The following is an 18,293-nucleotide window of genomic DNA, read 5'->3' on the forward strand; positions in this document are numbered from 1 at the left end:
AGGAGGAAGGCAGGGGTGGGGGGGGCTGGGGGGGGGCTCAGAGCAGCTATAAAGCGAGGAGAAAAAGAGCAACAAAAAAAGATCAAGTCAAACAGCTAGCACACTGAAGCAATATGAGACCACCTTTGGTGAGGTAGCCCACCTTCTCCTCACAAGCACGGATCAATGCGGAGAACACAGACGTGACACTCCTGTGCGGGGAGTTCTGTCCGCACAGATCCCTTCCTTTGTGCTCAGAAGACGTTTGCACCACTGGGATTCACCTTGAAGAAACTGACCACTGTCGCTACCGGTCTTTGTGCTAACGGATCTGCTTATTCATGCAGTTTAACGCTGGAGCCGACCCGAGGAAGCGGGTGCACCTCTTCTGGAGAGAAAGACACTCCGGCACAACACCTCCTCCAGCAAACACTACTTCAACCTGGGTCCAGGAGGGCCCATCCAATATCTCTCCACCAGCGAGCCCTCAGAGTCAGTGGAGGGGAATAGAGAGCATGAACAGCAAGAGAGAGAGAGAGAGAGAGAGAGAGAGAGAGAGGAAGAGAGAGAGAGAGAGAGGAAGAGAGAGAGAGCGAGGAAGAGAGAGAGAGAGAGAGAGAGAGGAAGAGAGAGAGAGAGAAGAAGAGAGAGAGAGAGAGATAGAGAGGAGGGAGTTTAAGATAGAGAGCAGAAGAAAAAAAAAGAAAATAGAGAAGATGGAGAGGGACACGGAGAGAACAGGGGGATATCAGAGAAAGAATGGAAGTAGAGGAGCCATCGTATCTATTCTTTTGCTTTAAAAACAATAATAACAAAAATCACTTAACAATAATGACTATTACCAATCTGATTATTACACTGTACCTACTCTGCTTAATTCTAATTTTAAGGATCTATTTTTATCTTTTGATTTGCTGTTCTTTGTTTTGAATGACTCCTTTGGCAATGCAAGTGCCCTTTCTGTCATGTCAATGAAGCACCATTGAACTGAATTGAAATGAATCGAGGAGACAAGAGCGAGAGAAAAAGAGATGGGAGAGAGAAAAAGACAACAGGATGGATGGGGACAGATAGACAAGGAAACAAGGCAGAGAAACGCAAAGAAGAGCCATTATGAAATATGACAAGAGAGCGAAAGAGGTAAGAGCAAGGAGATGATGAAGAAGATGTATATAGGAAGAAGACTGAAATTGAAATTATGGCCATTATATACGCATTACACAAATGGAATGTCCAGCCATTATGAAGATGAGGTAGATTAGATCATGGACGTCCATACCGTCTCACAACAGCACGAGAATGCGACATTTATGGCACTGTTTGATGAAAGCTTATGAAAATGAGGTTGCATATTGGATTATTCAAATGGTAAGAGGGGGTAGAGAAAGCCTGCCCGCGCGCGAGAGAGAGAGGCCATTCCTCCCGCACTCCATGCAGTGGGCTGTGTTCTTCATCACCGGAGGAATGGCGGAATAAAAATCAAAAAGATAAATCATACCGCAAGCGTTCCCCGGAGGGCGGGACAAACCTGCACACACACACACACACACAGACACACACACACACACACACACACACACACACACACACACACACACACACACACACACAGAGACACACAGAGGTCCTCTCCGCACATAACTGATGGGATGATGCAGTTTGAACGAGAGGAAATTCTGCCGCTGAAAAATGAACAGTAAACAGTGGGAAGACAGAGAGAGAGAGTGTGGTCTGTGTGTGTGGGTGTGTGTGTGTGTGTGTGTGTGTGTGTGTGTGTGTGTATGTATGTGCGTTTGTGACTGTATGTCTGTGTGTTTCTGTGTGTGTTGTAAATGTGAGAGATAAGATGCAGAGGCCTGTACTCTCCCTCTTACACACACATACACACACGCGCGCACACACACACACACACACACACACACACACAAACACACACACACACACACACAGAGACACACATGCCTCCAAGAAATGAAAAAAAGAAATGCCATTAACAAAAATGAGCGAAAAAGCCAAGCAGCTTCAGCTTTTTCCATGGGCACAATGCCAACGGCGTTCTCTGGGGGTCACTCACAAGTAGAGCATTATTAAATTTGTAGAATATAATATTCATCAACTCCTCATTATCATAGCGCGATAAGAGCTCGCGGCACACTTACGACTTTGACGGCCAGTCCAAGCGCCCCGTTACCCAACCCTCGCTCGTTTCCCGTTTGTCCGCCCCCTCCTCTCTGACGCACACAGCTTTTTCTCCTCTCCGATTACCCAGATCGATCCAGAATTTCGTTCAGACAAGTTACAGATTATGGCTTTGCCGTTGTTATCACAGTTTTTCACATGCTTATCAGACTATTTATTTACTTCATTGTTGTATTGTTCTTATTTGTTAATTAATTAATTAATTTACTGTTTTTTTTTTTGGCAGATGAGTGCAAGGCCGCGAGACATTTCCTTGCTTCCTGCGATGACCTTTATTCAAATACCAGCACCTGGAGGATGTGCTGTTTGCTGGTTCACCTCTGCTCCATGATGTGCAGAGTGAGGTGCGGTGGGGGGGACATAAACAGCAACACAGAGTTTCAGAGTTTGAGCACTTTGATCAACAAATCATTACATTTTTACCCTGTGGCTTACGGAGGATGGCGTGAGATGGAATTGCTTTTTTTTTTTCTTCTCTCCTCCCGGGCCCCTTTCCTTAAAAAAATTCCCTGCGTCATATATCAGAGCAGGATAAAAAAGTAATCTGCAACCGCCACGACCCCATAAGCAGATTTTTATTAGGCTGTCCTTTCCTGCCTACCCGACCCTCTGATAAGGGAATAAACCAGCTCAGTCCCTCGGACACAGGGAAAGGGTCAGTGGAGGATGGTTCATTCATCGCAAACAGAAAACACACACACACCCACACACACACACACCCACACACACACACACACACACACACACACACACAACAGACCAGTTTTCACTTTGCATGCAATCACATAATCACTGAGTCACTCAATGAACCTCCAGCAACTGCTCAGGAGTCAAGGAAAATTCAAGAGAGAGAGAGAGAGAGAGAGAATGCTAGAGGGAGAGAGAGAGAGAATGCTACAGACAGAGAGACACATAAACAAAAGGGAAAAACTTGAGCTAAAAAGAAGAATGACTTTCTGTGCTGAAGTGCTTTTTCTCCCCTCTTCATTTCGCTCAGCCCTTTGTATTCTGCTATGTATGTTGCCGGTCGGAGGTAAAATGCCGTGTTGCTATGGCAACCAGTCTCACTTCTCATTCATGTCATCGTTCTGCAAATCTTGTCGTATAAAGAGAGGGAAAAAGAGGAAGAGAGAGAGAGAGAGAGAGAGAGAGAGAAAAAGAGAGCAGGAGAGGCATTCCTTTTCATGTTAACTTCTCTCCACCACTTCCTCAGCAATTGCACATAGAACTACAGGCCCCGTTCTATCTGAGTAAAGGATGTATTGAGATGGCTGAGGCTGGAGTGTTTGTGTGTGGGGTGGGGGTGGGGGGGTTAATTTATTCTGTGTAAATAATAACCTAGTTAGAATTCAGTCCAAGGCCTCACTGGGAGTAAACATATCACTTAATAATTCAAATCACACTGATTCAGTCTGAGAAATTAAAACACCCCCCCCCCTCACCCCCAACCACCACACACACACACTCACACACTTTACAGTCATGACAGCGATAGTGCCCAAAAAGCCATAAAAGTTGCTTAAAAGTTGTGAAACGCGCCAGAATATATCTCACTTTTTTAAATCACCATTTGCATCCGCATCTGTTTGCACACACACACACACACACACACACACACACACACACACACACACACACACACACACACACACACACACACACACACACACACAGCGGCGTGTTTGACTTCCAGACCTTGTTTGATTGCCCAACAGTATCGATCGGCAGACATGTGCTCAGCTTACAAAGCTCCCCTCGCGTGCCCAGTCTGCTGAGGAGGTGGCAGCAGGAGCAGGAGCAGGAGCAGGAGCAGGAGCGGGAGGTGGTGCTCTGAAACATGAGTCCTCTCCCGTGCTATTTGTTTGCGCGCTTGTAAAGCCGGGGCCAGCTTTTGTCAAGTCCCTCGGCGTAGAGTGAACATTTCAAAGGCTGCCCCTGGCACCGAGGGCTTCTCACACGACTGATTTTGTGATAATGTATAAAAAAGGGGCAGAGAGAGAGAGAGGGACAGAGGATGAGAGGGGTTCATTGGTAAGAAGCATTTTACGACACGATCAGCTGTTCTCGTCTAGTCCTCAGGACAACTGCAGCTCTCAAGCGATGAGTCTAAGTGTGGTCATGGAGGGCTTTTGAGTGTGTGTGTGTGTGTGTGTGTGTGTGTGTGTGTGTGTGTGTGTGTGTGTGCTTTTGAGTGTGGTCTATTGGGTCCTACCTCTCCACTGCCCTGCGGGACATTCAGTGACAAGTGGGGGCATTTGACCGTGAAGCTTCCAGGAGTCACACCAAACAGCTCTGGCATTCCAGAGGAGGTGGTGGGGTGGTGGGGTGATGGGATATGCTTGGTTTAGCACCAGCTAATGCCTAAAGTAAAAGCAAACGTCTGGTGCTCTTTATTTGAGAATTAGGAAGTAAACAAAAATTAATTTAATATGTTGTGAAAAAAAAAACACTCTCTCTGTTGGTGGATGTGTGTGTGTGTTTGCGTGCGTGCATGCGTGTGTGCGTGTGTGCATGTGTGCGTGTGTGTGTGTGTGTGTGTGTGTGTGCATGTATGTCGGAGGAGAGAAGAGAGAGAGAGAGATAGAGAGAGAGAGAGAGAGAGAGAAAGAAGTCACCAGAGAGGAAATTACGAGGATAAACAGTATGGGGTAAAGACATAACAGAGGAAGTATCAGAGGCAGTGATTAGATAAGGGCACCCTGTAGCTCAGCCCCCTCACTAGTGACGGCCAGGCAGTGCAAGGAACCCACAGCGAGGAAGGGCTGGACTGGCACACATGAGTGGGAAGAGAGGAGAGGAAGGAGAGAGAGGAGAGGAGAGGAGAGGAGAGGAAGGTGTGATGAGACTAGAGGAGAGGAAGACAGGATGGGAGAACAGAAGAGAGAAATATCGTGGAACAGAGGATGCAGAGGCAGGAGAGAAAAGGAGAGGAGGGTGTGATGAGACTAGAGGAAGGGAAGATGAGAAAAACAGAGGAACAGGAGAGGAAAGTGTAGAAATGTAGAGAACAGTAGAACGGGAGACTGAGAGGATGGAGGAAGAGAGGCGAGGAGGGTGTGATGAGATTAGAGGAGAGGAGAAGAGAAGAGAGGAAGACAGAGGTAAGAACATGTGGTATAGAGGAGGGGGGAAGGGGAGGGGTGCGATGAGCCTAGGGGAGAAAAGAGAAAGGTAGAACAGAGAAAAAAGGAGAGGAGAGGATTAGAGAAGAGAGGACATGAAATGATAGAGCAGTTAGAGGAGTAGAGGAGGAGAAGAAAAGAGGGATGAGGGGAAGGGAAAATGGATGAGAGTGAAGTGGGACACAGAAATAAGAAAAAAAGATAAAGAAGGGATGTAGGAGAAGAGAAGCAAAAAGGAAAGACTAAAAGAGAGGAGAGGAGAGGAGAGGAGAGGATGAGAAAGATACACGAATGACCTGCCACTAGCTACAGGCATAGAAGTCCACCCAACCAGGCTGTGCCACAGGTGTTCCAGCCCTCCTTTCACATGCACACACACACACACACACACACACACACACACACACACACACACACACACACACACACACACACACACACACACACACACACACACACACATGCACCTCTGCTCCCCGAGCGAGCCACTCACCAAATTCGGGTAAATCGACAGCAGAACTACGCGAGTCGTGAGACACGACACCACCAGCACCACCAACCCCTGATGCCCCACCCTGCCAGTGCTGCAACAGCCGGGCGGTATGATGACACAGTTACAACGCCATTGCAACACCCAAATAAAACACTTTGGTGTTCTCTCTCCAGACAAGACCAATCTGGGCCTGATCGACTGGGCACGTTCAGGAGGCGTTAGATATATCAAAGATCTGCCCCGTCCAGGGCTATCTGTTGTGGGCAAACTTGTACAGAGGGAACGGTATGTGTGTACGTGTGTGTGTGTGTGTGTGTGTGTGTGTGTGTGTGTGTGTGTGTGTGTGTGTGTGTGTGTGTGAGTGTACGTGTGTGTGTGTGTGTGTGTGTGTGAGTGTGTGTGTGTACGTGTTTGTGTGTGTGTGTGTTTGTTTGCATGCATGCACATGCCAAGGCAAAGCACAAGCCAGCTGGACAGAACAACCAGCGCACAGCAATCCAATGAGCTCATTTTTAAAAACCAATTACTTTTCATAACTGGATTTCGGAGGCGAGGCAAGACAATGGGGAAGGCTTTGACACAATGAGAGGAAAACTTGGGGGAATTTTTCATGCTTAATGCCTCATACTGTAACTATTGACAGGGTTTACGTCTGCGTTGGATGAGGGAAAGCAAAAGAAATCGTTTGTTTTCTGTAAATAAATTCCATCTGGTAATGCGGGAAAATGCAAAATATTCCATCACATGGATTCACCGCTGTTGTTTGCCAACGCCTTTCTCCATGCACGTCAGAGTAAACAAAGTTAGTTTGGATGGAATCAATAGAAACATTCTTCTTGGTTTTCTCTCTCTCTCTCTCTCTCTCTCTCTCTCTATCTCTCTCTCTACACTATTGCAGAGCCGTCTGTTACCCCAAGATAGCAGTTTAAACAATATCATTAAAAGAGATTCAATCCCCATTTAAAGTGAACTCTACAATCCCCTTTCCTAATTACAGAGGAATTGTTCATGAAATATTCAAAGGCACAGTATCCCTATCTATGAATGTGAACTTCCATAACAATACTCTGTGCGGTATAAATTAAGTTAAAGAGAATGTCTGTGGTATATTGCACGCTCATAGCCAGCTTTGTTAGAGCTTTGTTAAGGACCCAAGGAAAGCTCTCCGCAGACAAGGATTTAGCAGTGTAACCATTAAGAAGACTCCTAGTCCTATTTCAGCTGAAAGATGCTGTGTGTGTGACTACGTCGGTGAGGGCCTGGGATCTTACTTTGATTTTTATCGTTGTTAAATTTTGTTTAATCACAGCGAGTAGCGGGGTATCGCTTATGAAAACCAATGCATGGGGGACTTTAACGAGGTTATTAAAAAGTTTGAGTAAGGGGCAGGATAATTAGTCTGTTGGAAGAGAAAATAAAGGACACCCACATAGTGCAGATTGCACAAATATTACATCAGGGTGAGCTTTCCTCCCCAATTTGTTTTTAAAATGTTAACCGCGCAGAGACCCAATTGTACCTGCAGTTATCATGACGTCTTGACACTGTCACAATATTGTCTGCATTAACAGTATCTGAGAAAGCACATCACAACTCGCTCTCTGTACTGACTGTAGACACATTTAGATCTCTCAGCACCAACCAGTTCACATGTAGATGCTAATGTCATCTCACCCACCATCCATTCACACCTCCGTCTCCAAACTCCTAACACATCTCCACCCAGTCTACAACAGCACCATCTATCACTGGTTTTCCATCAGAGGTGTTCGCACAGCAAGAGTGTGTTTAAATCACAGTCCCGCACACCTGCTGATATTCTCATAAATTGTCCATGATGAAACTTTACTCATGTGGGTTATTCTTCATATAAGGAAGCCCATTACCACTCACTGCATGGTGATTCCCTGTTGGCAATCAGATGCTTTTCAGAGCCCTCACTAGCATGAGTAGCATCAGCACATGCTGATTGCAGCGCCCTGCTTTAGACTGGATGTCTAACAGGAATTTAGTCCACTCGTTACTACACGGCAGGCTGTTAATCAAGGAGCACAAAAAAACCTGATTGTAGGGGGAAACAGACGGTTGGAATTTGTTTTTGAGACTCTACAAAAGTGCGTTTGCTTTGTAAACCTCTTTTTTTCTCCCTCTCTTTTTTGTACGTGTGTCTGTTTCTCTGTCTCCGTTCTTTTTATCTGTCTCTGTCTCCGTTCTTTTTATCTGTCTCTGTCTCCCTTCTTTTTATCTGTCTCTATCTCTACACATGTCTCTGTCTCTCTTCTCTCGCCGTCTCTCTTCTGTCTGACTGTGTCTCTTTACTGTTCTTGTCTCTGTTACTCCTCTCTCTCACTGTGTGAGTGAAAAGGCATGGGTTTCAGCACCATGGACAGTGGCCAGCTCCAGTCCTGGACTCAGCAGCAGCGCCTCCATCACACAGCACTGACCCGCCACTCTTTATTACAGCTCCAGCACCACAGATCTGCTGGACCCTTCACACATCCGCCTGCAGCAAGGTCACCTGCCCACTTTCTCCTTATTAGCAGCATGACCCAAAACGGATGAGGAAAGAAAAAGAAAAAAAGAGAGAGGGTAAGGCCATGCTCTGCCCAGCTTGATTTTTTTTCCAGTAACTTGAACAGAATGGCCTGTGTATCCCACATCTGCAGACAGTGTAGTGCAGTCTCTGTTAACCTAAGTGGAGTAGAAACCTGCTCTGGCTTTATTTCATCGGCCAAGAATTAACTAGGCCTATCCGACACGTCCACACATTGTTTTTGCACCAATTAATATAAAATAATATGATTTGGTGCAAAATACATTTCATAGAATGGTGGTTATTTGATTCTGGATTTTCAATTGTTTGAACAATTCATTATTAATTTTCAGTTGGCGATATTTTGATTCCCTTTCTTCCTGTCCCTTTTGTTTATCCCTCTCTCAGATTGATTACTACCTCACTGATGGCCCATAATATTCAGTTCATGTACTTCATGTAGGGGAAGAATGTGAGCATGCACCATCCAAATTACCTTTGTTACAGGATAAGTGTAGCAAAACCTGGACAGATAAAATAAAATATCTCTCGCTGCACAGCGCTCTCAAGCAGAATAGTTTATCAAGGCTTAGTTTTTTATTTATGTTTTGACCAGAAACTTTTCCTCAGGAGCTTATCGTTATTCTCCTCCATTCTATCAGACAGAAGAAAGGGTAGAGAGAGTCAAACTAGAGAGAGGCTTCATAAAATGAGACCTTGAGACCTGAAAAGCTTCCACTGCTGCTATGTGGAAGTTGAATGTGGGATTCTAACAGCTGGGCAGTGAACCTGCACATCTGAATGGAGGACAGGCCCTCCCCCTGGACCTCGTATTTCACTTCACAGCTGGATCTGACCTGTAGTCTACCTCCAGATCAACTGCTTCTTTACTGCTGCCACATGAAGTGGTTTCAGTCCATACTGTTTCATTTCACATACATGCAGAGAGGGAGGGAGAGAAGAATGGCGTGAGAGAGAGAGAGAGAGAGAGAGAGAGAGAGAGAGAGGATGCAAAAACAGCAGGTAGAAAGGACAGAGAGTGAGCACAGAAAAACACAGCAGGTGAAAGAGTGTAAAAACACTTAGCAAAGCAAGGAGTGCAGGAAAAGAGAGAGTGAAGAAAAAGAGAGAGAGAGAGAGAGAGTGGGAGTAATAGAGAATCCTTTACAGATTTGACCTAAACCTCACAGCTAGGGTTTAACCCTCATGTTGTGTTCCAGTCAAAACATTTTGAAAACTGCAGTCTGCGAAAAAATATCTTTTCTCTCATCTTAAACTGACAAGGCTTCATGACATCATTCACCCTACTGATTCAAATTAATAAGATAATTTATTGTAATTTATTTATTGTAATTTATTGTAAAATGTATTGTTGTGTAAAAAAAATGTATGTCCAAGACTGTAATACACACAAAAACTGTCACAAACACAATTACTTATGGTTTAGAAAAGTTTAAACCTAAATATATAAAAAAATCAGATGTTTTCAAGCTGGTGAATTGTGACCAGAAGTGTGACCACATGGCGAACACAACTTGAGGGTTATGCAGCTGTCTCTCTCTGGATCACTTGTATCTATGAAATAGCTCATTTTAGACCTAACAGTCAGTAACCCATCTATAAATTAACAACCTACTCTCGCTCCCAGCTACATGTAAGCTAGTTGCCCAATGCTAAGCCTAACCCCAGATCTTGCCCTAATTATCAGTAACCCCTCCTTCAAACACACACTTCAAACTCTTCACGCTGTCCAGTCCACAGTTCTGTTTCAGCCCACAGTATACCACTTTACCTCCAATGTTTACTTCTTGATCAGCCTCTTTCTGGATCGTGTCTTACCTCTGGACCAAAGCAACTGCCAAAATAATACATGTAAACACAACAAACTATGTGAGAGAGAGAGAGAGAGACGGAGAGAGAGAGAGAGAGAGAGAGAAGGAGAGAGGAAAAGAGACGGCTATAAAAAGAAGGTAAAAAAAAAGACACCCAAAGTGAAAGTGACAGAAACCATTAGGAACATTTGTACAGGAGAGATATGGAGTGAGAAACAAACAAACAGAATGAGATGAGAGGCACTTTGAGCCGCAAAGCAAACGCAGCGTTGTGTCATGTAGAAGTACTCATCACTGTGGTGGAATTTAAAACAACACCCACCCCCCCCCCCCCCCCCACCCACCCACACACCCACACACACACACACACACACCATCCACCCTCACACTCCCTAGTCACTCCACTCCACCATGCGCTAGAACCTTCCATTAATCCCTGCAGGGGGACAGGGGCCGAGTAGACAGGTGAGCGTCTGAGGCAAAGTGATGGATGAGTGGAATGGGGGGAGGCACTGTATGGGACGCGGAGGAGTGAAAGAATAAGGTGGCCACACCAGGGGGCTTCTGTGTGGTGGAGGGAAGAGAGGGGGAAAGGGGGGGGGATGAACGCAAGCTGGGCGAGAATGTGACCCATTAGAGCTGGAGTGGTTCCTGATGGCGAGCACAGGCACAGGCAACGCCAGACTAGACAAGGCTGGACAGGAGGAGTCACGACATGGCCAAATGGGACAGATGCTGACATTCACACACACACACGCACACGCACACGCACACGCACACACACACAAGAGAACATACATGCCAGAGAAAGACTCATGTATACAAACACACATGAAGGCACAAACACAAATAAATGAATACAAAGACTCGACATAAAGGCACAAGTATGCACGCATACAAGAATAGACTAGACACTTACAGTATGACTAGAAAACACATGACATGCGAAGGAAAACATCATGCGGACATTTTCAAGGAGCACAAACCTGTATGATCATCATATACACACACACACACACACACACACACACACACACACACACACACACACACACCCCACAGACAGACACACACACACACACACACATATACACAAATACTGTAAATACATACACACATACACAAACAGACTCACATATGCACACACACTCTGAGACACACACACACACAACTCACCTGTGGGCTGCTAACCTCTGCTCCGTGCCGCCCACCCTCCTGATTTCCTCCCGTAAAAGCTTATCTTATTTGGGCAGCCCTCTCCCCCTGGGCACTGCTGTTAATTAGTTTTCTGCCCTCTCCCCCTGTTTCTCCCTGCCTTTGCTCTCTCTCCCTCTCGTGCCTGCAAAAGCCAGGTGTGCTCACTGAAGTTCCCTCTTCAAAGGGAGAAGAAGACGCACCATCAGGATCTACACCAGCCATGGAGGATTTGGGAGAAGGCATGATGCACACGGCAGAGGGAAAAAGCTCCACTGACCGGTGGATTCTACAGCGTTATTGGTTTGGCTGCTATACACCTGTGTGACTCAGTTTTGCAATGTGAATGTAACCAGTTCAAACAACACTGTAAGCACTTCAAACAACACTGGATTTTTATTAGCACTAGGAGCTTGCATCATGGGTACATTTCTCCTAAATGACTCATGTTACATAAGTGTGCATAGTAGGGATGTATAGTCAGTCCATACTTGTTCTTTGAAGCTGTTTGATGTGTTGCATTGCACCTGTGCAACTCCTGCTATTCTACATATGGATTTATGGATCATAAGTATAAATGGTATGGATTACTACAAAGCTGGCTTCTAAAACTACAAAAGCGTGAATTGTTTTTGGACTTTGTCTCTCTGGCTCTCTCCCTCCCCCTCCACGGACCGACAGAAATCTGTGGTTTGGATGCCGGAGAGCATGCCTCTCTTTTTTTTCTTCCTCCCAACAACTACAAAGGTTTGATTTGAAAACCTTTCAAATCTTTTGGTATTCGGCTGAAAATCAGCAGGGAGAGATAGAGGGGAGAGCGAAAGAGAGCGAACGAGAGAGAAAGAGAAAAGGAGAGAGAGAGAGAGAGAGAGAGAGAGAGAGAGAGCTACTTCAGAGGATTCCATTGACACCCGTGGGCTTCGTCTACCAACTCATTTCATTATTTATCACAATGCGCAACACTCCCTATGCACCATTGCTTTCAGAGCGAGACACACCTCACTCACTCTCCCTCTCCCTCTCCCTCTCTCTTCCTCCCTCTCTCTCTCTCTCTCTCTCTCTCTCTCTCTCTCTCTCTCTCTTTCCGTTCGACTGAAAATGCTTTGTGGTCCCGGGAGCCTGTGAAAATCTATATGGCGAGCTGTGCTCGACTGCACCATAGAGCTTCAGCTCACCTCACCTCATCGCACCTGTCCCAGCGGAAATATGGAGCGCAAACACGGCTGCACGCCGCCACTGATAACTAAGAGCACGCGTTCACAAAAAAAGGGCCTAATTTCTAATTGCCCCTGCTGAGATGACTAATAGTGTGTGTGAGCGTGCGTGCGTGCATGTGTGTGTGTGTGTGTGCGCGTGCATGTGTGTGTGTGTGTGTGTGTGTGTGAGTGAGAGAGACAGTGAGTGAGTGAGAAGGAGAGTAAGTGAGAGAGAAGAGGGAGATGTGTCTAAAAAAGAAAGAAAAAGAAAATTGTGCCAAAAACTTGTGTCTCTTGTTGACTTTGAAACGCCGGTGGGCGGCCATTCCCAATGACAAACCTGACAAGGAATAAATCACTCGGCGTGATGTCATTAGAAATGGCCGCCGACTCCTCCGCTCCAGCTGAGCGCTGCTTGTCTGTGACGGACGGGGGTGACGGGGAGCTGCTGTGCCCGCCCGTTCGCCCGTCACCCGCCGGAGGCACGGTGGAGGTGAGGCTTTTGAAGAGCGGTCGTCTCGTTGTGGCCCCCCCCCCCCGAGAAGCCTGACAGGCCGCAGCCCCAGCTGGTATTTGGGAGGGCAGCGTGCGACAAAACACGGCTAAATATACCCCGGCAGCCATTTTGTATGGCACATGTTTGTGATTGACTGCGAAAGGGATTATGCATGGTGCCACGAAGGAAAGGTTGTGTTGAATGACAGCTTTAGGTGTTAAACTGGAAGAAACTGCCAAATCTATTTTTAACTCTATTTTTAACTTGTTAATCTGAGGTCATCACACAAGGGTTTGATGATTTACCATAGTAATGCTCGACATTGGATAACCAATCATCCAATCGGTGACACGTCTACATTGCTGTCTCCCACCAATTTAGTTCGAGTTGGGTGCTAATTTAGTGTTTAAAGATTTTCATTTTCATTTTCACTCGATGAGGCTGGATTGATTTGGCAAGGACTCAAACTGCCTCTCCGACATTGAGTATGCTTTCAGGCCTCAAGGGAAAAAAAAAAAACAATAAATACACCTCGACTGCTAACTCTATCAACCCACTGCACCGGGCTCAGCTTTTCACCACAGTCCAGCAAAGTGGCTGCAGAAAGCTGGCAATCTAATAAGTTCCACTGCGGACTCGGTTATAGATATTGTAGTTTCACATCACGTTATGAAGACCTCCCTACGCAGTACTGCAGGTACGAGCTGGGTTGTTTTAAAAAAAATTGCTGCTCGGAGACAATCTCACAAATCAGGTTTAGCCTAGGATTCATCCAATAGATGCCAGGGGCAAGACAGCTCCAGTGCGGAACATGGAGCCGGAACAAGAAAGGCAGCAGAAGGAGCCAGCGGATGATTTCCTTGAAAGTGTACGGCGCACTTAAATCAGCGGGAAAGCAAAATGTTTTGGCCTGGAAGGAAGCAGATGTGCATTGAGTGCCCAACATTAGCACTATTACTTTATTTATGGGAGGCGGAGACACCATAATCACAGTGTTAGTAAAGTAACATCTGGTGTGCGTATGGAAAGTGGAGAAAATACCTTGCCCCCCCCCACACACACACACACCCCCCCTCAAAAGAAAAGAAAATGTTTGATGCTGTTTCAATTCTATGTTGTTGAGTATGTACTGTGGATATCAAAAGACAAGAATGCACTGTAGTTATAACTAAGAAAATACTTCCTGGCTGATACAACCGCAGCAAGCATAAGTGCAAATCAAAAGCAATCTTGCATACACAACATTTCTATTTCTGAAGACTGTGCACCCCTGCAAATATATGCAACCCATATCTGATACAAATCTAAATCCTACAAGTCATGCAGCAAAGGGTATTTCCTAGTCCCACTTCATTTTCATCCTCTGCCACCCAAATAGGAATAAAAAACCCAGCCATGCCAAAGGTCTGCTGAACCGTAGGGGGGGGGGGGGGGGATGCACAAGCGCAAACTCCCTTTGCTGGCGCACTGTAAATGGACGGTCACTGACCTGCTTGATTCCCAGTCTGTAGGCCTTGATGCGGTCTACTGAGCCGGGGTTCATTTGGGTCCACTGAAGCTTGAAGCCGTACACCCGCGGCCGGTTCTGCCACAGCGCCCCGTAGGTGTCGTAGTAGAACTCTGGTGCAAAGGCCTTACCTGCAAAAAATAGAAAAATGAAATAAAAATATGTAAATACTACATAAATATATAAAAATATCAAGTGAGTCTTGATTAGAGCTGTCTGACACCTGAAATAACTGGTATTATTTTAGAACGAATTGCTAACAAGCACTGTGATTCGTGACAGCTTTTATTATATTGAACCGTCCCATTTGTGTCGGACAGACCTTGTTTACTCCATGCGCACAAATGTGTTTGGGTGTCCTCGCTAAAAAGTATTGGCATCGGCTGTTTGATGGCGGGGCTGAAAGCATTTGGCCTTTTTAAGGGTCTGAGAAATTTAGCAGATTTTCTGGTGGCGAGGCAAGTCGGTCCAGCTCTTTGACAGAGGTCAAATGGCTTGGTAATTGAAGAGACACTGGAGAGATTTGGAGAATGTGATTAAAAGAATGTCACTTGGAAAGTGTGTGCGATGGAAAAATATATTTAAATAGCTGAATAGACCCATCTTTAACAGCAGTTCAAAGGCAACATGGACACAAAACAAGCCACTAAAGAGGTCTTCTCTATGAACTTGGGAGCTGACAGCGTATGAATGTGAAAGGGGAAAAAAAGCTTAGCACGAAAGGCTGTCCATTCCTCGTCAAAGTGGAAAGAAAAAAAACCCTAACTTGCAGTTGCTGAGACAGAGGGGAAAACAACAAGATGGAGGCCTTTTAAAATGCTCATTAGCAGCAAAAGGCAAGCAGGATAACGCGTGTGCAGACATAAACATAAGCGGACGCCTCCATCACCGGGAGAGTGTAGCTCACATGCCAGAGTGGTTGGGGAGACGCGTGCATGCGTGTGGGTGTGTGTGTGTGTGTGTGCGTGTGTGTACGTGCTTGATTGAGAGGTTTCGTAGGGGGAGAAGAGGGGAGACGGGAGACAGGAACACGGTGAAGGACCGCAGGAGAGGAGAAATTTACAATTCGCCTGTCCAGACGTGAATAAGTGGCAGCTTGAGTGGCGTGTCAAGGTTGGGGAAGAGGAGGAGGGGGGGTTGGGGTGCAGGTTAGAGACGCAGAGTACAGAAATGGGCAGAGGCACAGAGAGAGAGAGAGAGAGAGGGAGAGAGAGAGAACGAGTGTGTTACATACATAGAGAAAGACACAGGGACACTGATTTAAATAGGTATGCAGATATGCAGAGATATTCATGCAGACAGATCTACAGACACACAGGCATAGCCATGTTCTATGTTACACGGCCTCAGTTTGCAAAGCATTCTGGGAATTCTGGCCATTTGGAGAGCTAGATGACCACTTCCCCTCAATCCCCCCAAACATGACCCTACACGGGAGCGTGCATAACAGAGGTCTAGGGCCAAGTGGAAGGGGGGGGGGGAGAGTTGGGGGGGGGGGGTTGGGACATAGATAGGCAGACTGAAAGACACAATCTGATAGAAAGAGACAAAAATAGGCAGATATACAGATAGGCAGAGAAAGAAAGTGAGGAAGAGAGAGAAAGAAATGTGCTGATCTCTGCAGCCGGGAGATTAAACCCGCCACCGGTGGTTGTTTTAGCGGCCGCTTATTAAGAAGAGGAATCTACAGGCGCCGCTAATGGGCCGCTTACCCCGCTTAAAGCCGGCAGATAAAGCCCCGGCTCTGCGTGGCAGGAGGGGAAGGTACATTTACCCAGGGCTGGGGCACCATGCTGCTCCTAGGGCCACCACGCAGCAGGACGGGGGACGGGGAGGGGGTAACAGAATCCGACGTGGCGCCAGGCGCTCAGGCAATCATGTCTCGTCAGGCTTGCTGGTCACCGGAGCACCAGCAGGGCAATCTCCTCCGACACGACCGCCGGCCCCCGCCGCCGCCGCCACCGCTTTTCATTCGGATAGGGACTGAGAGCGAACGCCAAGTGATCACCGCTCATGTTGCTAATCAATCATTTAAAGACTGCTATCTGTTGATTAAACGAGTGGAATCAGGCGCGCCACGGGGGGGGGAGCTGGGGCTTGAACGGGTAGCTGGTAGCTGAGGAGAAATCCTCCAGCCATGGTGGCCCTTAAATAATGATAAGATTGCCCACCCCGTACGCTCCAGTCCAAAGCTAAATTGCTTCGGAATTGGCCAACTGTTATTGGAGCGTGCCTGCAAATCATATAATGCTGCTTGGCACGAGGCTGCGGCAAGTGGGCCTGATGAGGCTCGGGCCGTTCAGACCAGGAAAACCCCAAAACCCACCGAGGAAGGGGGAGGGGTGGCGTACTCACCCTTAGCGCTGCAGAGCCCCTGATGGCACACACACGTAGGTGTAGTAATACGATTACTGTGTAGGGCCTGATTGACTGAATGTGACCTTTCTCTCTCTTTGCCACAGTGAAGTATGTTCAGTGAAATAAGTACTCTACTTTTATATTAGGATAGTAGTATTTTAGAAGAGGCATAATTGGCTCCTAGTTTTGTTGCCTAGACTGACCAGTTTCAAATGTGGATAATGCAATAACAGGAATGAGAATTAGGCTTGTCACAAAGACTGAGACGTCTTACTTTTTACTGTTTCCAGTTGGAAATCTATCAGCATAGGCGGGTTGGGTTCTATTTAAGGCCCCTTATTTAAAGCATCAGAGGGCCCTGGGGGGACCAGGAATGGTTCTACTCCATGCATAAATCAAGTGATTAAAGCCGAACGTCCACAGGAGAACCATGACAGCTTTGCGAGACACACATCATTCAGCGGCTCATCAGAAACCAAGCGAGCATCAAGCAGATTGGAGGGGGATGACACCTGCCCCTCCCGTGACAGGTATGGAGATGGAAGAAAACACATGCCTCCACAAGCCTGATAGAGCTTCAGGATGCCTGTCATGTCTGACACATGCCTAGATGTAAGAATTTTGGTTTGTATGTATCTGCGTGTGTTAGTGTGTGTGTGTGTGTGTGTCAGTTGTGTGTGTACACATGTGTGTGGGGGAGCGATTGCATGTATCTGAGCAAAACTTCATCAGCTGACGCAGGCTCACACTGTCCATCATCAAACAACACAGCTGCCAACACCAGAGCGTCCATCCTGCCTCAGACTGAATCAACACACACACACACACACAAACTCACACAAACACACACACACATTTGCCATGAATATTTCATCTCAAAGTCCAGCTGTCACCCTAACAGGCAGTCAGCACAGTCACAGGCGCAGCGAGGCGTCACTGGGGCCACTCGCCAGCGACACACACACACACACACACACACACACACACACACACACACACACACACACACACACACACACACACACACACACACACACACACACACACACACACACACACACACACACACACACGCGGGCGTCTCCAGTCGAGAGGTTCACTCCACGCGACACACACAAACACACCTTCAGTCGAGAGGTTCACTCCTGACTTAACCTTCATCTCTGACGAAGCCGTCAAAAAAACACACACACCCACAAAAAAACACCCCGTTGGGAAAAATGACACGCTTGCCTGGACACGGCAGAAAAGATTCAACAGTTTTCCGGCTGTTGTGCAACTCTGGGCCTATTTATGAGTGCTTCTGCGCTTGCACGTGATGGTGTGTGTGTGTGTGTGTTTGTGTGTGTTTGTGTGTGTGTGTGTGTGTGTGTGTGTGTGTGTG

The 18,293-nt window shown here is 46.7% G+C and overlaps 1 protein-coding gene across 3 annotated transcripts in view; it reads right to left on the minus strand.

The window, feature by feature from the left end:
* Positions 1-18,293, minus strand: part of mdga2a (MAM domain containing glycosylphosphatidylinositol anchor 2a) — a 145,468-nt gene that overhangs the window by 23,265 nt on the left and 103,910 nt on the right. For all 3 annotated transcript variants that reach the window (XR_006152809.1, XM_031579771.2, XM_031579770.2), the window contains exon 10: positions 14,534-14,682. Coding sequence is in view for 2 of the 3 variants with exons in the window: in XM_031579771.2 (XP_031435631.1) it covers positions 14,534-14,682 (149 nt within the window). In the remaining variant the exon portion in view is untranslated. The remainder of the gene's footprint in view (positions 1-14,533; positions 14,683-18,293) is intronic.

This window comes from Clupea harengus, chromosome 14, assembly GCF_900700415.2.
Source record: "Clupea harengus chromosome 14, Ch_v2.0.2, whole genome shotgun sequence".
Lineage (NCBI taxonomy): Eukaryota > Metazoa > Chordata > Actinopteri > Clupeiformes > Clupeidae > Clupea > Clupea harengus.